Source organism: Oryzias melastigma, linkage group LG22 (genome assembly GCF_002922805.2).
Source record: "Oryzias melastigma strain HK-1 linkage group LG22, ASM292280v2, whole genome shotgun sequence".
Lineage (NCBI taxonomy): Eukaryota > Metazoa > Chordata > Actinopteri > Beloniformes > Adrianichthyidae > Oryzias > Oryzias melastigma.
In genome coordinates, this window is record NC_050533.1 from 21,300,249 (window position 1) to 21,325,942 (window position 25,694).

Below are 25,694 nucleotides of genomic sequence, written 5' to 3' on the forward strand. Positions count from 1 at the left end.
AACTGATTTATTGACAAAATCTGTAGACATTTTTTATAAATTGACTGAATATGAAAAAGTCTAGCTTTAAAACTAAAATAATAATAATCACAACTAAGCAGCTAATAATTTAAAATGAAACTACTTTTAAATGGTCCAGTTTGAGCCTTTAGTGGAAATAATTGTAACTAAAGGAGTTATATTTTAAATGTTTTAAATCTTAATTGTTTCTACCTCCTGGTGTGGCTGAAGTTATTCGTCAACAACAGCTGCATCAATGCGTCCGACTTTATTCATTTTTTGTTCCTACTGGAGTGTTTCTGACTGTCCGGTTTGTCCTCGCTGCATCACTTCTGATGGAGCTTCCACTCACCAAACACTGATCAGCCGGTCGTGCGCCGCACCGGACACGAAGTAGAGGCCGTTGCTGTCGGGGGGTCGAGTGGTGGCAAAGCGCAGGGTCGTCACGGCCGTTGAATGCCCTGTGAATTTCTACAGAGGAACAACAACGTTAGAGTTGAGGTCAAATTATAATAACATTTATAAAAAACCCAAACACTCACTCTGTAGAGCTCCTTGGTATCCAGGTCCCACATCTTGATCACATGACCCGCTGACAGCAGCAGTTTACCGTCTGGACTGACACACAAGCTGGTGACAGCGGCGCGGTCCGCCTTCCACTTACTGCTCAAACAGAGAAGCAGACAGAAAAACGCATTATGACGACATGTCTTTCACTCATTTAGAAGCAGTATTGAGAGATCCCAAAGAACCCCCAAAACCTTTTAATCGACTTTTTTTTTTGGCTGCATATAATTCCAGTAACTAACAAATAAATCCAAATTAACATTAATGGCCCAGAAGAAGTGTCTTCTTCAGGATTAATTCTTCACGTTTTGGTTGAAAATATTTTAATTTCAAACTCTTACCACTCCCTAAAATATTCTAAGGACTAAAAAGGTTTTGACTGAGCCTCCAACAGGATGTCGCTGTGACATTGATGCTCACGATTTCACCCAGGAGTCCAACTTTAAAGCTCTTCCACTGTCTCAGGTTCGTGTTCTCCTTAAGGAAGCAGAGACGTTCACATGACAGCTCAAAGCGTTCAGCTTTTATCCCGTTAAAACGTCTCCTGAAAAAGGTCATCGGTCAGACTCCTCACTCCGTTTTCTTCCTTTAATCGTGGGGAGGGGGCTCTTTCAAATAACCATGTCCTCATTCACTTGTCAGAGCTTCTCAGTGTGGCCACACATCCAGAGCTCCACCGGATGTTGATGCCTCGCTTAAGGGTGATAGGGGAACATGAGCGGGGCAAACACTGCAGGACTTATTTAAATTTGGGTAAAATGCAGAAAAATGACATTTCTGCTGGAGTGTTTGCATGGAGAACGAAAAAAATGCAATATTTTGACATTTATTTTTTTACAGAAATAAAGCATTCTCTACGACAATAAGTGCCTTGCCTAAGGATGTAATGATAGTTGGCAGGAGTGGTGATTGAACCGACAATCCTTCGATCATTGGCTGACCTACTCAACAACCTGAGCCACTGCCGGAGTGAACACTTTGATGGTTTCCTGTTTGTTTTTTGGTGGAGGAGGGACTGAGTCCAAGATCCTTAATGTACCATTTAAACGAAAAACAGTAACAACTTTAATCATTAAAGACATTATCATGTTAAACACTCCATAAACGTGTTTATATGAAGCTAGATCCAGTTTATTTTGATTATATGTTAAGGATAAAGTCTCTTGTCTTTTGTTTAAACATCTATTCCAATGAAAAATGTGTATTTTGGTGTTTTTAACATGTTCTTGAAGCATTTATCCCACGATGAAAGAAAAATTAAGGTTAAAACAGTTTTTCTGAGTATTTATTTGACCATGTCAGATCAGAAATAGATTTAAAAAAAAAAAAAAACTCAGGTTTGTGACGCAGCTACATCCATGAATGGACCAAAAACTCCCTGATTTGCTCCATTCTGATGGATTCACTGGCAGACAAATGGATCCATTAGCGTCTTAATTTTTCTCGTCTGAGCAGAAATCTGGCTCAAAACTGTATGGCTGGATAGCTGTTGCTTGCCACTTTTTTTTTGCAATGCTAATGTTAGCTCGGGGTTGTGGTGGGCTTAAGCTAGCAGGGATAAGTATAAATGAAGGAATGATTTCAACAGAGGGTTACTTCTGCACCAACTGTCCCACCCACAACCCAGAGGCGATATTGTGATGAACTCCTGCTGCTCTGCAGAAACTGTCTTTAAATAAAAGCGACACCTGTTTCAGATTTTGGCCTAAAACTGCACAAAGACACTTCAAAGATCACGGAGAACGCTTTGAAACAGATCAAAAGAGGATCAAAGAGGGACTTTAAGCAGATTCTGTTTGTTGATTTGGTTCCATCAAAATCCAGAAGTGACTCTACATCTTCAGACAGAAATGGAAAAAACTTTGGGTGAATCCATGTCAGGACACAGACCTCCTCATCTTTCCTGACTGCAGGTCCCATTCCACAACGTTTGTGTCGTCTGAGCCGCTATACAACACGCCGTCTTCAGGATGCCACTGGACACAGTTCACTCCTGCACTGTGAGCGTCATCCTGACGGAGAAAAAAACCAAAACATGCATGAAAATACATAAATACTTACAGTAAAGAGTATAATGCAATATTATAATTATTATCTTTAATAGAATTATTATAAACCCCATAGACTTCTATTGGGAAATAAGCAGTCATTACATTTGTTAGAACTCTAGTACCTTTTTATTAACATGTTCTTGAAAATCCCAAATTTCACTCTCAATAAAAGTATAAAGCTTCACGTCGATTGTTCAAAACATTTGACACATTCTCCTGAGCAAATGGAAGCATGAGAATTCGGCCACAAAGTAAAAATATGAGGAAAATGTACGTTCCCCCTGCCAGAGTGTGTGTCTCTGTCTCAGACATCTTTGATTTGTTACATTCATATTTCCAACCTAAAATTAAATAAATAAAAAGAAGGAGGAAGATTGTGACAGACTTTATTTTGAGGCATTAGTGAATTGACTGTCAAGTTTGAATGTTTTTTTTAAACCACATTCTCCATAAAATGAGAGGAGGCATGACTTCTGCCAGGTCGCAGCTGATCCAGCCTTCCAGAACCTGTGTACCCAAATAATTTGCTGTAGAAACAACAAACATTTCATAATTTTCACAAAGTAATTTTCATAATTATCCTAAATTGTTAAAACAAAGGTAGTTTTCTTTTCTTCTTATTTTCTAACAGAAGAAGCTGTCGTTGTTTAACATAGAATATGTGGGGATAAAAAGTGCAAATATGACAGTAAAAGCCCCAGAATAACACACATTGTAATCATCCACCTTCTTACGCTTTTTAGGACAAAATATGAGCGTTACAAAACAAATCAACGATGTCTGAGACCAAGGACACACATTCTAGCAGGGGGAACATACCTTGACACAACATCTGCCGCAAAAAAATATTTACGCCCAAAATCAGTGGCCAGAGGTCCTCAAGAGGTCCCTCAATGGAAGAATTATGGACTTCCATCTAGCTCAGTCTTGATTGGTGATAGTGGTTGCCATAGAAACGAACTCAGACCAATCATTGCTTATAGGTGTAGTCTGGCTCCAATATGTCGACGTACATATTACAAGAAAAAGCAACTAAATTGACTCTTGGAGTCAAAACAAATTCATTTCCTATGGGTGATGTCACAGTCCAGTTAACATATACAGTCAATGGTAAGTGTCTGCAGCTCGCTTGATCATTCGTCAGCCAGTTAACTTTTCTATATAAAAAAAGCCCTTTTAAACTGATGCTTTGACCTATCATCTGCTTTCCTTTCTTAAATTAGGCAGGCTGCAGTTCCACAAAGACCACAACAGGTTGGTTACAAAAAGAAGCATGTTCCCATTGACTTCTATGTTGAAAACTGTTTTTTTTTTTTTAATCGAAGTGATTTTCATTTTATTCATTATATTTTTGTGCAGCTTTTATCTAAAAAAGAGGAATTGCCTCACCCATTAAACTATAATGTATATCCGAATCATCTAACAATGTATCACGAAAAACAGTAATAGCAGTATGAAAAACAAACAAATCTCAACTTGAATCTTCCAAGAAAATAAGATTTGTTACAGTAAAATTAGGGTATTTATAATTGCAATTAAGGCTGCCACAATTAGTCGACTAATCAGCTATTAAAATAGTCGACGACTAATTTAATAGTCGATTAGTCCTTACTTTCTATTATATAGAGTCAGAGTGTAGGAAAGTTGAACAACGTGAGCATTCAGCACCAAAAAATGCCCTTTTTAATATTTAAATCAGCGAGACCAAAACTTTATCTTTGGTGAAAATTAGTGCCTTTGTTTCAGATGCCGACCTCATTTAATTTAATCTTGTTTTAATCCGAGAATCTAATGAAGGACAGAGGCTGATGTTAATCATCTTATTTTAGTTAGTTTAAAGCTAATGATGGTTAAGATGTGTGCTTTACATCCGGTTTGCACATGACCTGATTAGTGGACTATTAAAATGATCGTTTGTGGCATACAAACAAAACGTAACAAGTCTGTGTTAAATTCTTTGTGTTTTCTAGTTTTCAAAAACCTTGAATTAAGTAAGAATGAACTTAAAACAACAGTATGTAAAGGAGATGTGTGTGTTTCTTTGAAGTTTTCTGCACACAAGTGAAAGTAAACTGTCAGGAAACAGCAGTAACTTCATCGCTGCTGTTTCCTCTTCACAGACCACCGCACAGCAATTTAAACCAATCTGTCAAATCCAGGTGTGTGTTCAGGGTTTTCTTTTAGACTAATGTAATAACTCGAGGTTTCGGGTCTTTTTACACCAAAAGGTGACATTTAAAAGCTCGTTCATACCAGAGTACAGTGGAGAGTTCCCTTTGCAGTGCTGTAGATGAGCACATTGCCAGCTGCTGTGCCCATCGCCAACAGGTCAGCCTTCTCCTCCACCTGCACCGCCTCCGATTTCCTCTTCTTCCTCTGAGGTCCCTCCTGGAAGAACATTTATATTAAAAAACATTCAGTTTTCTCCCTATGGAATCTTATTTAAAGTCTAAAAACAAATTATTACAACTTAAAACAGACAACTAACCTCCACAAATGATCCATCACTGCTCTTATTAATCATACTAATAGAATATGAATGTTATTTTAATGGATCCAGCTAGGTCGTGACCACTTAATTATAATTTATGCACACATTTTTATAATTATTTGTATTTGTTGGGAGGAAAATCCAGCAACGCTCCTCTCAAATGGGACATACTGCTCCTTCACTACCATGTGGGACAAACATGTGCGCTCCGTGGAGCTCTCCAATGCTACCTAGCTACGCGAACTACTCACTTTTCAACAAACATGTATCTTCTCAAAGCAAACTAACGTCCCAAAAATGTAAAAAGTTCTGCTTTTTAGTAGTTATGTCTTCAGTTTCGGACAATTGCGTTTGATAGTAAACGTGACACATAGTTTGCTCGGGCCTCGCTAGCTAGTGTGGCTAACGCTAGCTACACGTACCTTCACTGTTCGGCATGGTCCCCAGGCGATGCACGTGCAAGTGGCACTCAAATGAGCTGAAGGCACGTATTCTTGGTTTATTGTCTTGCTGTCTGTATTCCAAATGCGGAGTCTCCCGTCCTGGGCGCACACCGCCAAGTACTGTCGTGATTTGGGTGAGAAAACGCAGGGTAGCTGCAGCGCCGAGCTGCCACCGTCGGTCGCCATTTCTGTAGCTCTTCTTTGCGTACGCGTGCGTGCGTGCGCCGTGCTTACACAAACCACGTGCGTCCAATCACGAGCATGCGCACTGGTGCTCACCAAGGACCGCCCCTTGTTGCCCGCCAGATCTGATTTAGGTGAAGTTATTTGACTAAAACAGACTTTATTTACAATATTTTTCATCCATTACAGTTATTTCATTTTTCTCAGCTTTTTAGGTTATTGTTCTTTTGTTTTTGTTGTTTTTTTTTTATTACTTTTATAAACTGATTTGACCTGATTTATTTAAATACATTGGTGATTATTTTGTTGTAAAAGCTCTAATTGTTATATTATTTTTCATTATTAATTTTTTTGTAAGGAAGCATATTGTATTTAGATAATTATAATAAATAGGACATTACTCCTTTGTGAACTTTTTTTTGTAAAGAAATTGGTAAAAACATTTTTTTTTAAATAATATTCATCATATTTTAGCTAGTTGTTTAAAAGCATAGACTAGAGTTCTTTATGACAAACTCTGAAGTGTGAAAAAGTATTTTGGAGTGGTGCAGGACATGACTGAAAGATGTCAAGCAGTTGTGTAATGTGTAAGTGTGCCAGTTGAAGTTGAAGATGGAAGTGCCCCAAGGATCAGCTTTGAGCTCCCTCATGTTTGCTGTGGTGATGGAGAGACAAACAGATGAGGTTAGACAGAAATCTCTGTAGATCATAATGGTCGCAGATGAAGGTGGAGGAACATGTGTAGCAGAGCTAATCATTATCAAGGCAGATTTTCCATTTTTGAACAAATTCAAGGATTTTAAGAATCCGTTATGGTTAGAAAAATACAGTGAGAATCACTTATTTAATTTATGTTAGTTCAATTTGTTGTTAAATAGTTTTTTTTTCAATCACTGCTTACATCAGACTACCTATTTTATTTGCTGCATTGAGATTATTCTGTTATACAGGGTGTTTTTTTTATTATTTTGAAAGTATGTAATGTGAACCTCTGTCAAAAGTAATAAACTATTTCATATTGTGAACAAAATGCTATTTTCTCTTAAAGTTTGTGTTGTATTATAAAAAAAACAGCTAATTTATATTCATGTTAATATTAACACCAACATAAATACAAATCAGTGATTTAAGACTTTGTGACTCCTACTGAGTTGTCGGTAGTAAGAAATTGACCCGACTGGCTCTTGGGGTGCTGAAGGTTGCAGGTCCCATGGTGTAGAGACTGAGAAAGAGACAAGAGGCAGAGCTGGATGGAGCAGGTTGGACCAGATTTGACGGAAAGCTAGATTGTGACGGTTTGGACATCCTAAGGGATGGACAATGAATACATCTGTAAAAGGAGGCTGAGGTTGGAGTTACCTTACCAAAAATGAGTATACTTCAAGCGTATGTTTTAAAGTATTCTTCTGTATAGAAAAGTATATTTCCTAAAGTGTATCAAGTACATTTAAAATGTATATTAGGAGCTTACTAACAAGTATACTTTTAGTTTTAAAAAGTATACTTAGAACTATACTTAACCCTTTAACACATGAGGTGTCGCAGGTGACGCTTAAACACAAATCTTTAACATACTTAACTTTTTAATTGCTTTGTGCCACTTTTCTCCTTCAGAATCTACTGGAATTCCATTGATCATAACAATTAAAAAAATACAATAATCAAAGAATATAAACACTGGAGCTAAGATGTTAAAAGGTTGAAGTAACCTTTATGGTATAGTATTAGTTAACTGGCAATAAACTTTAAGTTTACTCAAAGTTTATGAAAGTACCCTTTAAAGTATATCTCATGTAGCTTTAAAGGTTTGGTTTTAGTTTACAAGTAATAAACTTCTACTGATTAACGCATTAAAATACATTTTTTAACATACTGGAAATATCCCACTTTAAGGACGGTGATAAATATTGGCTAAATATCTTTAGACTTGTAGTACATTTCCAAATATAATCCAAGTATACTTAACACAAACTTATGAACTAGTAAAATTTATCTCTAATAAGTTCATACAAATGAAACTAAAAGTAATCAATCTTACTATAAAGTATACTTTAAATAAACTTGAGTATCCTCATTTTGGTTCCACTAAGGAGGACTGGAGGAAGACCAAAGCGGGAGTTTATGGATAATTTTGACCACAGATGTGTTTAAAAATATCAAAATGTCTCCCTCTGCTGGCCGACTGGAGTACTTTGGCCGTCGCTCATTGATGACGTGTACACACGTGTTTGATCCGTAGTTTTTCCTGTCAGAAGTGACCTCCGTCTCTGCAGAAAACAGTGAGTTTGGCAATTATACGAGTAAAATCTATGTTTTACTGCTGAAGAATAAGCTAAGGTGAGACGAATTTTTTTTTAAACCTTTAGTTATTTTTTATTGGTTTTTTTTTTGACCGGTCAATTTGTTTGTTTTTATCAGCAGCATCCACGAAACCCATGGGATAGTAAAGAAAAGTGGACCGTTTTTTAAAATAAACTTTATTTAAAAATGTTTCTCAGATTCCCTTGTGTGCACAGACTGGTGTCAGATTGCATGTTGACTCCAGCTCACAATAAACGCAGAGTTTTGCTAGTAAAGCTAAGTAAAAGCTGCACAGTGAGGTGCAACTCCGACGAGGGGCAGACGAACCCCCCACACCCGGGTTCCGAGCAGGCATCCAGGCAGTCTCTGCTGTCCAGGAGGAGGCGACACCTGTCCCCACTGGAGAGGATCAGCAGCCTCCTGCCCCAGGAGGTCCTGAGTCCAGAGGTGGAGCAGCTGAGAGAGCAGACTCGGCAAGAACAGGATGGAGACGCGAGGAGAGACTTCACACAAGAGAAAAGTGAAGCTGGGACAGTCTCTAAGCTGGAGGATTTAGAAACCCATGTGGCCTCTGATGCAGCAGAGGTACCAAACACTCATGAGGAAGACATTCTTCCAGGGGAGTCCTTCCTCAATTTTGGGGAACTTGTCATAGCGGAGTATCGAAAGAAAATTCGGGTGGAGTTCAGAAAGATGTTCCAGCTGGAGGCGGGTTCTCGGCTGCAGAGCAGCTGGGGGATCATTCTGCATGACGACATTGCTGGACAGCCTGCAGGCTGCTTCCTGAAAACAAGCAGAGGGGTTTCTATCTCCATACGGCGGGCCAGTCTGGAGGACTATGTGCTCTACATGAAGAGGGGGCCAGCGATCGCTTACCCTAAGGTACAGTGGAAGTATAGCACTTTTATATTAACCTGCTAACGTAAAATCCTGTTTTCTTAGGATGCTGCAAACATGCTGATGATGATGGACGTCGCAGAGGGAGACTGCGTGTTGGAGTCGGGCTCCGGGTCGGGAGCCATGTCTCTGTTCCTGTCCAGAGCAGGTCAGCACTCATCTCACCGTTTCCTCTCACCTGTCTCGCTACAGGAGAGACAGTTTTCCACAAAAAAAAAAGATATACGTCATTTAAACTGTTGAATACTACCTTTTTAAGACTCACTCTGATGAAAACTGTGTTTAAAACACATTTTGTTGCATCTTTCTGATATTTAACATTAAATTTTGGAGTATTTTGATATTCAAATTGTTGCAAATCAGTAGCAGATGAAAGAGTGTATGTTGAAAATGCGCTGGGTGGGCCATAAGCTCCGCTCCAGTCTGATGTATCCATTTGCAGACGAATAGATTGATGAACGTCTTTGTTTTCTTCGTCTGAGCTGGTATCTGGATCTAAACTGTTTGGCTGAATAGCTCCGATATTGCTCGCCATTTTTGTGTCACTAGTAATGTTAGGTTGGGGTTGTGAGGGACTGTAAACAAAGGGATAGTGGGAAGTGGGGGTGGGCTCACTCCGCACTAACAGTCCCACCCACAACTCAGAGGTGAATTTCTAATGAACTCCTTCCGCCCTGCCGAAACTATGTCCCAGAAAATGCCAGTTTTTAAAATTTTAGCTAAAAGCAGCGTAATCATAAATAAAAGACAATTTTAAAGAAAGATTTTTAAAAAAAATGTCAAATTTAAGTCAAATTTTAATTTTAGATCAAATTTTCTATGACAATTTTTTAATTTAAAAAAAAACTTTCCCAGTAGTATTTTAATTATGATTAAGAAGTTTTTAACCGAAATCCCACAACCTAAATGTCTTTAAAAGCCATTCTTCATGTTGATCTGAAGCCTGTATTCAGTTTGACTTAAACCTATAAAGCCACCGACTACAACAAAAACTTGCCAGGAAAATCCAATTTTGGGGAATTACAATGTATTTTTTAAAACCCTTTAATAAAATCCACAAAAAATAATTTTTTTTTATTTTTAACATTATATAGGTTGTATTATTTATGATGCATTGGGTGATTTGGGTAATTTTTTGCTTACAACATAGTACGTTTAATACTGACACAAAACATATCTATTTTAGTCTCTGCTTTAAATTTGATCCACACATTTTTAACATGGTGTACTGTAAAGAATTAATTATCAACAAATGTTGCATTTTTTCATTTCATGAGTAGTTATGTTAAAAAATGATTACCAATAGATGAGCGATTCTAACCATCAAGTTGTGAAAATTAGCCAAACTTTTTCCCGCCAAAAGTGTAAATGAGATTTCATGGAAGAAGCCATTTTAGAAAGAGCTCTTCTACTCCCCCTAGTGGAATGATGATGTACTATAGGACAGAAAACATGGATCAAGTTCTGTCAAACGAGTTTTTAAGGAGAGTTTGGATCAGAGATGGGGGTTGTAGAAATGTCCGCCTCATTCGCTTGTATGACATGAATGGTTATATCACGTTGGGGTGGAAATGACCTGTTCTGGATTTCAACAGTGGGCTCAAAGGGTAGCGTTCTGAGTTTGGAGGTCAGGAAGGATCACCACAGGCGAGCCATATTGAACTACGAGCGCTGGAGGAAGTCGTGGAGTCTTCATCGAGGGCAGCAGTGGCCGGACAACGTGGAGTTTCACAACGCCGACCTCTGCACAGCCTCGCCACTGCTTAGCGGGCGCGCCTTTAATGCGGTCAGTTGAAGTTTCATTGTATTTAATTGAATAACCAATACATGGGTCTGTCCAAATTTCCTTAGACTCTCTAACCTCCAAAGGGCAATATAGTGCTGGACCATCCAGAGTCCTGGATTTTAATGCAATTTGGAAACGTGCTCATCACTTTCTTTTAAATATTAACTGTGTTACAGATAGCTCTGGACATGATCCGTCCTCATCTGGCGTTACCCACCGTGCTCCCGCATCTCTACCCCGGAGCTGTGTGTGCCGTCTATCTCGCTAAGTAGGTTTCTGGAATTCTTCATATGAAATCAAATTAATGTATTTTTGCTTATTCTTTTTTTAATCCAACAGTTTAAAGTGCAGCTGTTCTATTCCACCTATGACACAAAAGGAAGCAGCCTTTGGTTTACAGAGGACCTGAAATAGAAAAAAGGACTGTTCCTTTGTCATTATCACAGCAGCTGCACCCAAACACATCCGTCTTTTAACAAGCAGTGGGCTACTGAGTTAGAAAAATATTTTTGCACAATAATTCTATATAAAAATTAGAATAAATTAAAAATAAAAACTTGAAAGTTCTACTCCAATCATTTAAACCAGTGGTCCCCAACCTCTTTGTGGCTGCGAGATCAACCCATGAGGATTTTACCAGACTTTTTTTTTTTTTTTTTTTTTTTATGAAAGTACATGCATGAGTCATGTTCACAACTTCTGAAATGAGCACCATGCTTGTTTGAGCATTTCAGTGACCGTTCAGAAGATTAGATTCATTCGCGAAAGTCACATCTCTATGCAAACAGGTGCGGTGTGTGGGAATCATCTGTTCTTCTGCTCCTCATTTATCCCTTCCATTTGCAGAGAAAGGTTCCTCAGGTAACTTTTCTCGTGTCACACGCCGCTGGACTGCTTTTAGCACTCAAGCTAATCGAGAGAATTCGGTCCATTTTCAAAACTAAAAGTTTTCTGAAAAAGATCGATTATACAGTCATTTTGCTCCACTGGTCAAACGTTAAAGATTTTGTGTTCAAGCGTCACCAGCGACGCCTCAGGTGCTAAAGGGTTAAAGCGTTACAAAGAAACATACAGGTTTCTGTCCCTTAATAATGATTTTTTCTCTTGCGTGTCTGACAGTATAACTCAGGTTATAGATCTTCTAGAGGGTCTGCGGTGTCGTACACTCCCCGTTCTGTGCGAGCGCATCGTAGAAATGCCGGCACGAGACTGGCTGGTGGCGCCGGCCCTTCAGAAGGACGGACAGTTCCACACAAAACAAGCTCCAACCCCAGATGAAGATGAGACTGACAGAGGTATGGGAATTTAAATCGCACAAATCTGAATGTCGGTGTTTGGAGGAGTCGTGTTTAAATTGTTCTTATTTCAGAAACAGAAGAGAATACATATGATGGCGGCAGTCCGCCCTTTGGAAGCGTCCCCTACATCGCCAGACCTCATCCAGAGCAGATGAGTCACACAGGTCGGAGCATCTTAAGCACACCTGAAGTCAAGTTAGATCTTTGAATACTTATTGTCTTTTTCTTTTCCCAGCATTCCTAGTGAAACTGAGGAAGTACAGACATTAGACGTCAATCCAACAAAGAACCCCAGTTATTTATACAGCAAATTGTTTTACTGGAAGCAATCTGAACAATAAAATACTTTCAAAAAGCTGTCTGCTTATTTATATTTATTGAACACTAAAACTTCACTTTTGAAACTATAGAAATGTAACTTTTTGACATAAAATTAATTAAAAGGCAAGAATATTTGCTTAAACCTTAAATAACTTTAAATATTTTATTCTCCATAAAAATGTATTTTGTCAAAATTATACAAGTTATAAATGAGAGCAAGATAACATCGGACCATTAATAACAATAAAATAAAATGATCTGGAGGGCCGGATCTGGCCCCCGGGCCTCAACTTTGACACGTGCATTAACCAGTAAAGAATCGTACCTCTTAGGGGCGCCCACTGGTTGTAGGTCCATTGAAAAGTGGACAGTTGGGGAAGAGCCTCTGTAGCCACCTGTTGATTGGCAGAAAGTGATGACGATGTTAGAAAGCGCCAATGTAGCGCTCATTCAAACTAATGTTGGTAAGCCATCGGGTTCCAGCAATCTTTAAAATTCCTGTCATACATGATGTACTGAAAGTAAAGCAAGAAAAAGACGAGCTGGTGGACGACCTCCATCGTTGTTGCTTTTACTAGTCGTTGCACTTCAATGATACGCTAACACCACGCATGCAACATGAAAAAAAAAACGCTCTGGAAGCGAGGCTTCAAGTCCCCCTCTGATGAAAATACATTTTTTTGAGTTTTTAACATGTATGTGAGGCATTTTTTCATGAAAGAGGACAAATGTAATAAATCATTTTGCATTGTCGAGTATTTCTCCTTTTAAATCAGTCAAACTGTCTTGGACAGACTCTGTTTGAATGAATGATCTTTTTTCCATCAACAGCTCTGCTGCACATGCACTAAACCCTCATCTGTTCCTAGTGTCTAGTTCAGGTTCTGGAGAAGAGAAGATGGTATCTTCACATTGACTGCAGTCAAATGAGCCGCCGTTCACATTTCTGTGGTCAAATCAGCATCACTGGATTTTTGGTGTGAGTTTCATCCAATACTTACGGTAGCAGGACTGAGAACGCTGGAAAATCTCCACCAGACTCCACGGAGCTTCTTGATGTGACCACGGAAATGTGAACGGCGGCTCATTTGACCGCAGTTGGAAAGGATTGTAAATCAATGAAAGAGCATTTTGATGTTAGCTTTGATTATTTTATCAAGAACTCTGAGAAACCAATGATTGAATGTATTGATCACAGTCAATAAACATTGGAGAATTAGCTAAAAGAGTCTTTGGTGAACTGGAAGGAGAAAGAATCAGGATTTTGGAGGAAGTTCTGTCCATGTAGATCTTCACTTCCTCGTCCAGCTGACATCCAGATCAGAACTATACGGATGGACATTACTGATATTAATGGACATTTTTATGTAGCAACGGTGAAGATTTATGCTAGCGAGACACAAAGCTATCATAATCAGACAGGAGGGGATCAGGTGCGGAGCTGCTCAGCTCAACTCCAAAAGCCACGCCCCCTCAGAGGATTTTTGGAGACAAAGGCTTCAGATCAACATGAAAAATGGCTTTTTAAGACATTTAGGTTGTGGGATTTTGGTTAAAAATGTAATTAACATAATTAAAACTGGGAATGTTATTTTTTTTAATAAAATTTTTTTTCATTGAGTAGAAACACTCACCAGAATTAGCCGTGCGGTAGAAACAAGGCTTAATATCTCTGGTGTGTCTGTAGTCTCACAAGTTCCGTCAATAAAAACAAGACAAAAGTCAAGTTCAAGCTTGTATTCTGAACTCAAGCCCTCCAATTCAACAGTTACAAACATCCAAACTCCTCCACCAAGTCTGTCAAACATGAGAAAACAGAGTGACAACACAAATATAAATAAGTTCAATAAATAATGGAGCTAGAACCATCGGTACAGACGTCGTTTGCTGGTGAAAGTACAGAGCAAAGCTACTGCTGGAGCTCATGAAGTCATCACCGTTGTTTCAGGCTTCACCAACTTGAATGATACAAACTTCAGACCTTTTAAAGTGACTTTTCATTCAGAGAGTAAGTGTGGCATTCATTTAATACAGAGAAGAGTTGATGCTGTTTTACACCTCGCTGATCCAGTCCATGATGCCGTTGCATGAAGGGTTGTAGAAACCTAAAAATCAGAAAATATATTAGTACATATGATCAGTCTGTACCACTTTAGGTTTGTTTATCCCTAAACCAAATATGCATTCCTGTTCAATTTATATTAAAACTTTCCAATTTCAAATGTATTCTCTGTGAACTCAGAAGAAGCTTTCTAAATTTAGAAATAAACTAGGAAAAATGTAGGTCATATTCTTATGAGGCAGCACTCATCTCACTAATCAGGATGTAAGGCGGACACATGCTTTGATTTTTAAAGCAGCCCTGCTGCACCACACCTCCAGTTTTCTGCTGTAAAAATGACAAGTCAACTCGAATCAAACTAGTTACAGACAGAATTAAGACATTTAAAAACCAACTTTTTGAGGTTTTAAATGTATCATACTGTTCCTTCCTACCTATAAAGAATCCCAAAGCAGTATTTTGATCCATTCATGCACTTCTGAGTAATCCTCTAAAAACCTGCGCTCTCCGCAGCAGCCCCTCCCATATCCACAAAAATGAGCACCTCCTCACGATCTGACGTCACAGAGTGAGACCGCCTCTTTCAGGAAGAGTCTGCTCTGACAGCTTCGCTCTCAGTCCAACATAAACACTCAATTTCTCCACAGAGCTAGCAGTGATCAGCAAAAAACTTTCATTTTAGATGCAGAATACCGAATATCTTCCAGTTGTGTCCTGTCTTCAGTGAATTCCAGCTCAAACAGGTGTTCCTTACTTTCGACGCGGGGCCGAGTAAAGGCAGATATATGGTATGTGAATCCATCTTTGAAAAAATTTGGATTCTGTTTATTTTCGTGGGAGAAACGAAGAAAGAAAGACTCGAGGATGATGTCATTAAATTGGGCGGAAGCCACACGCCGCGGCAGGTGGAGCTTCACGAATCGAGATGTTTCACTTCCGGGTAGTAAAAAAACTCAGGAAAATAATAAGTAATAAATATTTTTTTTCTTTAGTTTTCCAAAGATAACATATGGTCATATATATGGATGTAGTTCACTCTGAAAGGCTTAAGAAAATCATGGTGTGACCTCTTTAAAGAGCGTATATCTACTAATAAATAAAAAACAAGACTACAAAACAATGTTTGCAGAGGGTTTTCTACTGTTGTTTTTGCTGGTAAGCATAAAATAAAGAGTCTTAAATTAGGTAAAGACTCTACGTCTTCGTGCGGGACGGAGAGAGAGGTTCTTCATTATCTCGTTATAATGAGAAAATGAATTTCGTTTTCTCGTTATGAGATAGTGGATCTCGCTTTAACGAGAAAACGATCTCTCCAAACAAAAGTAGAGCCGGACCTTTTTGACTTCCATATAAAACACTTTCTAGAACACTAATGTTTTCTGTTGAAAGCTGAAGACACTACTGGACTAGTTTAGTGTTTCCAAAACCTGTTTGTGCTCAAAGACGGAAATTAATCTTCCTTTTTTTGAAAGACGGTTTAATCAGACTATGACTTTATAGTTTTTCCTATTGTATATTTGTAAATAACATGCTACCGCTATTATTTTTATTCTATTACTGCTACTATAATTGCTATTTGCACTGTGGGATGAGAGGAAGGAAATTTCATCTGTGCTGTGTATCACAGTATATTTGACAAAGTTGATTTGACTTGATCAGCTAAAATAAGTGTCTCTTTGTCAAAAATTGACTCAATTTTTACAAGTAAATGGATCACTTTTAAGAGTGAACTGTACTTGCTTAATTTTTCTGGGTCTTATTTTTTACTATTAGTGCACCTGACAGTCCTACTGACAGAGCATCTACTAAGGATAGTCAGAGACAAATGTCTGGATTATGTTTTTGTAGGATTACTGAGACCTACTGGCTATCTCCTCGGGACAGAAGTGCTGAGATTGCTGCGCCTGGCTTCTTGACTTCCCCGTTTTCCTCTGGGAGGCGACAGCAGCAGCAGCTCGGGGTGGGGTGACCTCCAAACTAGCAGCATCTATAAACGAGTGGGTGTAGGATTTTTCCACGGCCTGTGTCGGCGAGCTTCCATGATGCAACCTGCCACCATAGTTGCAGAGGGCACAGGAGAGCGGGGAGGCGGCGGGCCCCCGTGGAAACGGTGAGCCCGGATCGCTGTACTGCCGCTGGGCACCGCTGTGGTGATCAGACCGCGTTCGCTGCCACACAGAATGGGAAGACGCAACAGCCATCACCTGGAGGGCAGAATCAGAGAGACGTGAAACATTTATCAGGGTGGACTCCCAGGCGTCTCTCTTTGTGTCGTACCTCCTCGCAGCAGCGGCGGCTGACGGCCGCTCTGTACTGGATGCGAGCCCACAGCACGTCTCGCTGTTGGAGAAAGCGAGGAAACTGCTTCCTCCAGTTCTTGCCCAGAGCCCAGGGGAAAATTTCATACTTGCTCTGCTCCTCATCCTCCTCCATTGTGTTTGCAAGATAACTACAGAGGAACAAAAGCTTTCGTTTGTCCAAAAACATTTGCATAAACGGATAAAAAGGATCATTTACAACTGAACTCACAGTGCGATGAAAAAATTCCTCGTGTTGTATTCAGCAATAGTGAAGTGGGCTCGTTTGAAGTACACAAAGGTCATGGCTAAAAGGTACTGGAAGAAAGAGAAGGCAAGTCAATTCATTTATGATATTACGCCTTTAAAGTTCCACTCCAATCATCTTTGTATCTATTTTCAAAGTCTTCCCAGTGGTCTTTTAATCATAATCATGCCTTTTATTTTAAGCCAAAATCATAAAACCTCTGTCTTTTTCTAGACGGATTCTGCAAAGCGGCAGGAGTTCATAAGAATTTGACATTTGAACTGTGTCCTTACTTCCCATCATCCTTCTATTCACATACTTTGTCACAACTGCAACCTCACATTACCGGTGCAACAAAAATGGCAAACAATATTGGAGTTATCCGGCCGTACAGTTTAGATCCAGATCCCAGCACAGACGAGGAAAACGAAGACGTACATGGATCTATTTGTCTACAAGTGAATGCATCAGAATGGAAAAGAACAGAGAGCTTTTGGTCATTACAGTGTAATTTCTATGTAACAAATAAGCTTGTTTTCAACGTGCATCTTTTTGTCTGCTCCTGATTCATAATGATTTGAATAAGGAAATAATTAAAAATGCAACTTTTAGCCTAATTTTCTTTATACATGTTTTCCATCATCACAAGAACATGATAAAAACACCAAATAAATGTAAAAATTATACAATTTAGAAATAAACTAAAAATTAAAAGAAAACATGAAAATGATGTTAAACACTGTGTGTTTCAAAAAGAAAGTCATAGATCATTATAAGTGATCTCCTACCTTCCATAATCGTAGTTTTGCTTCAATACATTACCAGCACAAGACAACATGGGGACATTAATAATATAAAATGACCTGGCAGGCCGGATCTGGCCACAGAGAATTTACATAGACTCGGGCCATAGTGACATCAGTGTAATAGAAAAATATCTGAAATGTTTCCTGTGGTTAGTTACCTTGGTTTGCTGTATTTTCCATAGACTTATATTTAAGGAAAAATTGGTCTTTATGGGTTAAAAAAAACTAAAAAAGAGAATGAAGCTCGTCTCTCATTTCTAACTTTTGCGTAAACTTGACTTTGATTTTAAAAAGGTTGTACTAAAAGGTCAGAATTTCAGGTAACATAAAACCGCCAACAACAAACATGTGCTGCTTTTCAGTGGCATCGTACCTTGTCTGTCATTTTAAAGCAGGAGTCCATCCTCAAGAAGTCGTGAATCAGTTTATCATCTAAAATCAAATTTCAAAGTTAACCATGGAAACTAGAGATTTCTGAACAACATTAAAGTCTGTTCATTCACCCAGAAGGCGGAAGTACGACGACATTTCCTGGCGCTGGATGAAAGCTGACGGAAGCATCGTCACATAGCAAATGTCCCGGCTCGGATCGATCTTCCACGAGAATCTCTCGGAGTCTTGACTACAGGCCATGTTTTGGCAGAGGTGTCTTCTGATTTGACGGACATTTTTGCGTTTCACCCGCAGAGACGCAGAGGGAGGAGTCTTCATCTTGTAAATGTGACCTGTAGAAAAAGACCCACCAAAAACTGCTGGTTGGAAATGGAAAGTCGAAACAAAAAATATCCAACTTAGTAAAATATTGAGTAAAATTTACTTTTGTTATGGTATTTGCGTCAAATTTGTTGTCAGATTTGATCAATGTACATGTTCTTTCACAGATATCTGGGGATTAATTGACATCTTTATTAAAAAAAAAAAAAAAATCTTTCAAAACCTCTAAAAAACATTTACACAGCATTGAAAAACTACTACTGTAGTTTAAAATAAGTAAATCTATATAGTGGGAGCCTAGCAACAATCTAATACACTGACATTTACATTTTAAACATAAAATTGTTTACCTGTTTAAGTTCCGTAATAATACGTATAAAATGGAGTCGAAAACCGCAAATCAATGCATTTATCTGTCAATGGTAGCTAGCTAAAACAATGATGACTAAGTAGCTAGCTAAAACCTTGACGAGTTCCCGTTTAGTCTTCAAATCCGTGACTCCTCCTCGTACCTGCGACACCGTCGGGTAACATTCAGTCTTGTGAAACGAGATTTGACCTTTTCTCCAAAGCTTGAGTGCTAAAAGTGACAAACTTACGCGGACCTGAGTTTAGTTAGCAGCGCGAAGAGATCGAATACCGCGCGACTGCTGCTGGAGCGGAACCGCAATGAGCAAGTCGCGCATGCGCACTGAAAGCCTATGGCTTTTCCCGCCGGTCCTTGCTGGCTGTCCTTTGCGGAAGCGAAAGGAATCGAATGACTAAAAATAGTTAATTAAAAAAAAATAATATTGAAATTAAATAAAAAGTGAATAAGTGAATGCAAAACAGTCAACAAACCAAAAGAAAAAAGTAGGCTAACTAAAAATTAATCAAAAATGCTTAATGATAAAAATTGTAAACATTTAAATAATTTGTCTATTCTTAGCCTTTTAATATAACAATAAAAACAGTTCAAAAGTAACTTGTCAAAAACAACTCAGCATTTGAATAGACTGAAAATAGAGTGAACAATGCACACCGCCTGCATGCTCTTTCTTTGCTGCTGCTGAGGTCCCACAGGACTGCTGAGAGTGGAGAGGCAATGGCTCGCTGGATACAGAAATGTTTGTTAAAAAGTGGAAAAATTGATATCTGCAAGCTGGTATTGATCTGATGCCAACTTGAGATCAATAATAATATTTTGGAAAGATCCGCCCAGCACTACTTCGCTCCATTCCGATGCATCCACTTGTAGACGACTAGATCTAGTAACGTCTTTGTTTTCCTTGTCCGGGCTGGAATCTGGCTTAAAACTGTAAGGCTGGATGGCTCCAACATTACTCGCCATTTTTGTTGCATAGGTAATGTTAGGCTGAATCTGAATACTTCATAGCCCTCGCATTGACTGTATAATCACTGGACAGTACAACCACTCCCTCCTCCCAAACAGGAAGTACCTGCAAGTGCCAGAAAGCCAAAACATCTCTTGAGAAACTGACAGTTACTACTCACTCATTCTATTTGCAAGAATAACTGGCAGAGGAATACTTGCTATGGTTCTCCCTTAAAAAAAATCACAACCACTACAGCTGAAATGCTCCTTTAATTAGAGGGATAGTGGGAAGCTGTAGGGGTGGGGAAGAATTCGGATTTGGCCTTAGGTTTCGGTTGTGAGGGTCTGTAAGCTAAAAAGAGAGAGTTTAAACAAAGGGATGATGGGAAATGAGTCCAGGCTTACTCTTCAGCAACTCAGAGACACATTTCTAATGATCTACTGCTGTCCTGCAGAAGCTACGTCCTAGAGAACAACAAAGGTTTTTTTACTTAACCTAAAAATGACAAAGTTATAATTAAAAGACTATTGGGAACGCTTTTACAACAGATCAAAAAATGATCGGAGTATGACTTTACACTCCTGCTTGTGACTTTGTGATAGCAGTTGAAAGTTTATTAAAAAAATGCAAGATAGAGTCTTTGTTCACATTTTTCAAAGCTGTTCTTCTTCTTGTTTGGTTTCCCTGATTTCATTTTAGTTGAAATTATTGACTATTTCAATTTTCTGTTACTTATATATATATATATATATATATATATATTCTTTTCACGTAAAAACATGTTTTTTTCCACCCAAGAATTTACAACTAAGTGTTTACACAAATTTTAATGCCTGTGACCTTTGCAATTAGCTTTCACATTTTTTTAAGTTTAAATGTAATTAAAATAGCAATATAACTGTATACATTACAATTAGGATTAAAAAGAGAAATAAGCTTTAAAGTGTATTCATTATTTTTCTTTTTATTTAATGTGACAATAAATTGGGGTTAAATGCACCTGTAGATTGTTTTACCCTCTTATTATGTATTTTAAATGTTTTTGGTATTATTATTTTTTGTAAAAGTGTTTGTGTGAAAGATTTATCTTTACTGTTTTAAGCTGTTGTTTTTAAAGCTGTTGGTCAAAGAGGTTCAAGCTATTTTAAAACCTGCCTCCTTGCTCCAGTGAACTGATGCCAGATATACAGCTCACTGGATCAATGAAACACCAAAATAACCACAGGATATAACCATTTTGTCAGTGTCTAACTGACTAATGAAACATTAGTATGTTACCAAATTTTCTAACTAAAACCTTAATAATTTGAGCTTCTTTACTATGATATCAATAGAAAAAACCAAGAAGGCTTTTTTTTTTTTTTTTGCTACAGAAAACAAAACAATACAACACTCAAATACAATGTTTTTTCCTATTTTCTCTTTTTTTTTCTAGGTGCTATATAGTAAGATAGTATCTGGGAGCTATAAAAAGCCTACCGTGGCCAGCCCTCATTACTCAAATGAGCTTATCTTCTTACAAGTAGGTGAGTTTTATTTGCTTTAACATGACATATGCGCAGGCTCAGAAGTTCCCTGAAAGCCAAGCTAATCCTCTCAGCCGCTTGTCCTCAGTAAGGTGCAGAGGGATGTTTTGCACAGGAAGCGACATGGAAATTCTTTAAAAAATGACCATCATCTATGGATTTTTCAATGTTTATCCGTAACTGGTGGAAACTATTGGTCCTTTGAAATGGATTTATCTTTGTTTTGTTTGACCTGCTTTCAAGGGGACGAGGATTTTCTTAAACTTAGCAGCCATCTGGAAATAACGGATACAGCAGGTGGATAAGGATCTTGGTTGTTTTGTTTATCCATCCTGCTGCAGTGGCGTTCAACAACATCAGTTTGAATTGTTTTTTAAACAAAAGTTGGAAACATGGGTTGTGCGCCATCTAAAGGTAACAATTTTGCCACTTTGGGTGTAATGAGAAAGGGGAGAATGCTACCACCGGTACCTCAAGAGGCCCCAGGAGATCTTCAGCTCGAAGACAAAGACAATTGTAATTCAACTGGATCCATAAATAAGAATATAAAAGAGAAAAAGGCAGCCGGGCGCATCCAAGTATCTCAGATAGAGGCACAAATGACTCCACAAAAGAAGATACAAGGAACTGAACCAGAAAATTCAGATTGTTTGAACGTGAACAAACCTGAGAGTCAAGCAATGGAAAAAAACACAGCTTTATTAAAAAAGGAGAAACATATAGAAAAAGAGGATTTAACAGACAAAAAGCCTGGCAGAAAACCAAAGAAAAATGCTAAATGCGCAAAAGCTCCAAAAAAGAAAGATAAAGAAAAAGACAAAATCTATGTAGATCAAAAAGTCGATTTTCCAGAACCTTTAGTAAAAGCTCATCAAGCAGCGTATGCCTTTCTGAATCCAGGCATACAGAAATATGACATTCTTCTTGGACTTCTGGAACAAGCTACCCAGACTCAAGTTTCTGTTCAGCCAATGGTGGCCTTCATGGCTTTACGCTATGAGGAAATAATTCAAGGACTTGAAGAGATTGCAGATGAAGGAGAAAAGGTCTTCAAAGAATATGGGGAGCAACTTGCTTGGCCAACCCAAATGAAAAACCTCTCATCCTCTTCTCTTGTAAAGTCTGGCTCTGTAAGCTCACAAGCCCCACCAGATCTGCTGCAGCAGCTGCTCCAGTACACCACACAGAGAATGAGAAGTGTGAGTCAGGCTGTCGGTGGACTTGGAGACTCTGCTCTGGAAGAAGCAGTGGAGTACTTTACTTCTGTGTCAGACCTTCTAGAAGAGAAACTGAAAATCAAGCGAGCCGCGGAGGTCAGATTAATGCAAGTGTTAACTCGTATTGAAATGGCCTCCCTGCGCAAGCCCGGGCCAGAAGATTCTGCTCTGTTCAGTGAGGACAGTGGAATTGGTGCAGAGAATGAGTCCCTGGCTGGATCTGAAAAACGCCATAGACGAGGGAGCTGTGGGTCCACTGGAACAAATCGATCTACCGTTAGTTCTATTGAGTATTCTGTGAGCACCGTGAGGCAAAAAAGTCGTGGTCAAATAAGCCCAAGTCTTTCCCTTGCCTCACTCAACTCAGTTGGTTCTGCATGTACTATAATGCCCAATGGTCAAAAGGATTCATTGCTAGGATCAGTCTCCGTTGATTATGGGGAGGATGATGAAAATGATGAAGAGGTGGACAGAGGAGTGGAAGATGTTAAAGTAGCATTTAGAATGCAGTCCAATGCTTCCCCTGTCAGTGCTGAAAACCATCCAAGCCGCTTACCCTCGAAGCGCATAGAAAACCCCCAAAATGTGGAGATGACACTGAAAATGAAAAATGCTATAAGTGGAAGGATACAGTTTGTTTCAAAACCAAACACTACTGTCAAAGCAAAAGTGGCTACCAGCCCTAAAACAACAGGGCGTGAGTGGACAGATGAGGTGCAATCTCCAAAAAGACCGCAAACAGCAGCTCTTGTTCGGAGAGCTGTCGTGAAAAAGATGACTACAACCAGAGGACAACGTTCTCGCTCAGCGGAATCCCTTAGAAGCAAAGGAGAAGATCCCACATTGCTCGAATTAGAGAGAACTCAGAAAAATTTAAGCCAGAGGTTACAAAAGATGAGTAAAACTAAGGTGGAAGGGAACTCAAAGATTGGGCCATGCAAACAAACTCAAGGAAACTCACCGGCTCAGTCTCCGGCAATAAATCGCAAGCTTCCCTCAGTTGGTAAGGACGGTGTTTCCCAGAAACGTAACCAAAAAGCAAGCCTTCCACACTGTCAAACAAAGAAAGAAACGTTAGCAAAGAAAGAAGAAGAACAAAATAAAGATGAGAAAACTCCTGGAGTCCTCTTTAAAGCCACCCCACCACCTAGCCCTCCATCATCACCACGGACATCAGGCTTCCACAGAGGAAGAAACTCAGTCAAAAAACTGATTGACACATTCAGTCAAGGACTAGAAGAAAGTGAAGGTCCTAAAGTTCTTGGACCTCTACAGAATGTACGGAGGTGTGGGGTTCCAGTGTTGCCAGGTTTAGGAAATGTTGAAGCTGTACTCAGTTCAGGGTTAACAAGCTGTAGGCCTGATCCTATTACGTCAGTGAAAACTGATGATTTAGATGTAAATAATCTTCCACCACCTCCACTGGAAGTATTAATGGATAATTCTTTTGAAAGTGTTCAGAGTGGATCAGCAGCAGGAGAAAACTGTGCTTCAAAAGTAGGGAAGTCGCCTGTGTTAAAAAGGGCTTCAGTGTCACAAAGACTAAGAGCCTCAGTTCAGTCAGTGTCAGTGCTGCCAAGCAAGGGAGGCTTGCCACAATCATCCAATGCAATTTCTCTTGATAAAGTGAATCGGCAAGACTCTTCTGCCTCACTAAAGGTCAGTCAACCAGAAGATCAGCGGTTGCAAACTAACTCCTTCCACCAGAAGGAATCGAAGATAATACCTGTACAACAATCTTCAGACAAAAGTGTGGAGAGATTACCAACGCATTCTGTAGCAACGTCCAACAGTCCAGAGGAATTTTCAGACCCACATCTTTGCAAGCTTTCCGAATCTGGACCAAACACAGAAACATCTGGAGTGCCTGCCTCTTCAGAAAGTACCAACCAACTCCTCACCCACCCACCTGGCTCCAAGGGAAGAATATTACCTTCCACTCCTTCTACACCAAGCGGTGTACAAAGAAGATTTCAGAGCAACAGCGGCTTCAAAAAGCAACCGACACCACCCTCTTCAGCAAGCCCCACGTCTGACAGGACTTTTTCCACTCCACCCTCTACCCAGAGAAGGCTTCCCACCCCACCCACTACGAAACAAAATCCCATGAACTCTGTCTCAACCCCATCATACAGTTTCAAGGCCCCATCTCCACCAGCCTCTCCAAGAGTGCAAAGACTGTCAAGGGAGAATAGTAGTGAAGACTTGTCAAGTTTCCGGGCATTCAGTAATGCGCGTTCCGTGTTCTGTCCTGTGTCTCCGTCCCTTTTTGAGGCTCAACCTTGTTCAGTTCCCAGGCCACCTCAAGCGTGGGCTTCAACCAGAGTCTCTTTTCTGTCAAATAACTGGGGTGGCCGGGGCAGGTTCCCTGTGTGTGTTCAAGGACCTCGACCCTTTGTCCGACGCACCCAGTCAGATCGAAGACCAAGTCTGAGTGTGCCACCGCGACCAGAAGGCAAATCTGCAGCTGAAACGTTTGGAAGTGAGCCGTCTATATGTTCAAAGGGGTGAGATTTTCATCACATATTTTACGTGTTTCGTGTGCTTAAATAAATAGTTCTTAAATGTTAATTGATAAGTGTCTTAAAGTATGCAAGTGTGTTGTATTCAATTTTTTAAAAATTGGGTTTTCATTCTAATTGAGACTGGCAATATCGGGATGAGCACTTAACCCTTGTGCTATCTTATGGGGTCCAGATGACCCTAGCCTTACATTGACGTGTTTTCCATCCAATGACAAATGTGGATGAAGGTGGACAGGATTTCATGTCTGCCATGTCTTCCATGGACACCAGTGAAAATCAAAAATCATTGAATAAAAAAGTTCAGCTCGCTGTCTTGTGGGATCCAGATGACCCTACTCCCAACGTTAGCATACCTAGGATAGCACAGCGGTTATTCAAAACGGACATGGATCATGTCCATGACATTGGGGCTTTTCAACCACACCTTTTAATTGCAGGTCATCTTGTAGTTTTCATGAGCAGACAAGATTAGTACCCGGCCTGTTTGTTGTTCTTTGCTTTCGTAGTTTTATTTTTTAATTACACACAAAAAAAATAGCAAAAAAAGCACAAAAATAATTAGAACAAAAAACACAAAAAATCAGTATAAAAACACCCTTTTTTTTCCTACTAAATACAGTACACTTACTTACAAAAGAATTGCCAG

At 39.3% G+C, this 25,694-nt stretch overlaps 4 protein-coding genes and 1 long non-coding RNA gene across 9 annotated transcripts in view; 2 read left to right on the forward strand and 3 right to left on the reverse strand.

Moving 5' to 3' along the window:
- The window catches only part of wdr43 (WD repeat domain 43), a 22,117-nt gene extending 16,119 nt beyond the window's left edge, over window positions 1–5,998 (reverse strand). Inside the window, exons 1-5 of the mRNA XM_024266481.2 lie at window positions 5,532–5,998; window positions 4,872–5,006; window positions 2,458–2,579; window positions 543–663; window positions 353–471 (exon numbers count right to left, since the gene is read on the reverse strand). Of these exons, the coding sequence (XP_024122249.2) occupies window positions 353–471; window positions 543–663; window positions 2,458–2,579; window positions 4,872–5,006; window positions 5,532–5,915 (881 nt within the window). The 5' untranslated portion in view covers window positions 5,916–5,998. The remainder of the gene's footprint in view (window positions 1–352; window positions 472–542; window positions 664–2,457; window positions 2,580–4,871; window positions 5,007–5,531) is intronic.
- A 2,190-nt stretch (window positions 5,999–8,188) lies between these two features.
- Window positions 8,189–12,374, forward strand: trmt61b (tRNA methyltransferase 61B). 2 transcript variants are annotated; one of them, XM_024266511.2, is made up of 7 exons: window positions 8,189–8,918; window positions 8,979–9,081; window positions 10,529–10,719; window positions 10,896–10,987; window positions 11,839–12,014; window positions 12,089–12,181; window positions 12,253–12,374. In XM_024266511.2, the coding sequence occupies exons 1-7, from the start codon at window positions 8,223–8,225 to the stop codon at window positions 12,285–12,287; spliced, it is 1,386 nt and encodes a 461-aa protein (XP_024122279.1). In that variant the 5' UTR covers window positions 8,189–8,222; the 3' UTR covers window positions 12,288–12,374. The 2 variants fall into 2 exon arrangements, with proteins under 2 accessions (XP_024122279.1, XP_036065755.1); XM_036209862.1 differs by lacking the exons at window positions 11,839–12,014; window positions 12,089–12,181; window positions 12,253–12,374 and adding an exon at window positions 11,059–11,810.
- On the reverse strand, window positions 8,678–12,995 carry LOC118597983. The gene is made up of 3 exons (XR_004947015.1): window positions 12,664–12,995; window positions 8,951–9,119; window positions 8,678–8,819 (listed from the first exon to the last, which is right to left on the reverse strand). It is a non-coding gene; the product is annotated as an uncharacterized LOC118597983 (long non-coding RNA).
- Window positions 12,996–14,060: 1,065 nt separating this feature from the next.
- Window positions 14,061–19,200, reverse strand: spdya (speedy/RINGO cell cycle regulator family member A). 4 transcript variants are annotated; one of them, XM_024266571.2, is made up of 8 exons: window positions 18,977–19,200; window positions 18,568–18,635; window positions 18,254–18,475; window positions 18,124–18,182; window positions 16,930–17,015; window positions 16,678–16,849; window positions 16,265–16,604; window positions 14,061–14,443 (listed from the first exon to the last, which is right to left on the reverse strand). In XM_024266571.2, exons 3-8 carry the CDS (start codon window positions 18,459–18,461, stop codon window positions 14,391–14,393), a joined length of 918 nt encoding a protein of 305 aa, XP_024122339.1. In that variant the 5' UTR covers window positions 18,462–18,475; window positions 18,568–18,635; window positions 18,977–19,200; the 3' UTR covers window positions 14,061–14,390. The 4 variants fall into 4 exon arrangements, with proteins under 4 accessions (XP_024122339.1, XP_024122330.1, XP_024122319.1 ...); XM_024266562.2 differs by lacking the exon at window positions 18,568–18,635 and having other exon boundaries at window positions 18,929–19,200; XM_024266551.2 differs by lacking the exon at window positions 18,568–18,635 and having other exon boundaries at window positions 18,815–19,200.
- Window positions 19,201–22,277: 3,077 nt separating this feature from the next.
- Window positions 22,278–25,694, forward strand: part of pcare1 (photoreceptor cilium actin regulator 1) — a gene marked incomplete in the record, with an annotated part of 4,333 nt that continues 916 nt past the window's right edge. The window contains 1 exon segment of the mRNA XM_036210004.1: window positions 22,278–25,030. Coding sequence (XP_036065897.1) covers window positions 22,278–25,030 — 2,753 coding nt within the window.

Excerpts from the sequence above, each read along its gene's own strand:
- spdya (XM_024266543.2), bottom strand. The coding sequence starts at position 18,998 with ATGTTACCCGACGGTGTCGCAG. Across the intron at positions 17,016-18,123 it reads GCTTTAAAATGACAGACAAG|TACCTTTTAGCCATGACCTT; the intron begins GTACGATGCCAC and ends TCTTTCTTCCAG. Across the intron at positions 16,850-16,929 it reads AGGAATTTTTTCATCGCACT|TTATCTTGCAAACACAATGG; the intron begins GTGAGTTCAGTT and ends GTTCCTCTGTAG.
- trmt61b (XM_024266511.2), top strand. The coding sequence starts at position 8,223 with ATGTTTCTCAGATTCCCTTGTGTGCACAGACTGGTGTCAGATTGCATG. Across the intron at positions 9,082-10,528 it reads TCTGTTCCTGTCCAGAGCAG|TGGGCTCAAAGGGTAGCGTT; the intron begins GTCAGCACTCAT and ends GGATTTCAACAG. Across the intron at positions 12,182-12,252 it reads AGAGCAGATGAGTCACACAG|CATTCCTAGTGAAACTGAGG; the intron begins GTCGGAGCATCT and ends TTCTTTTCCCAG.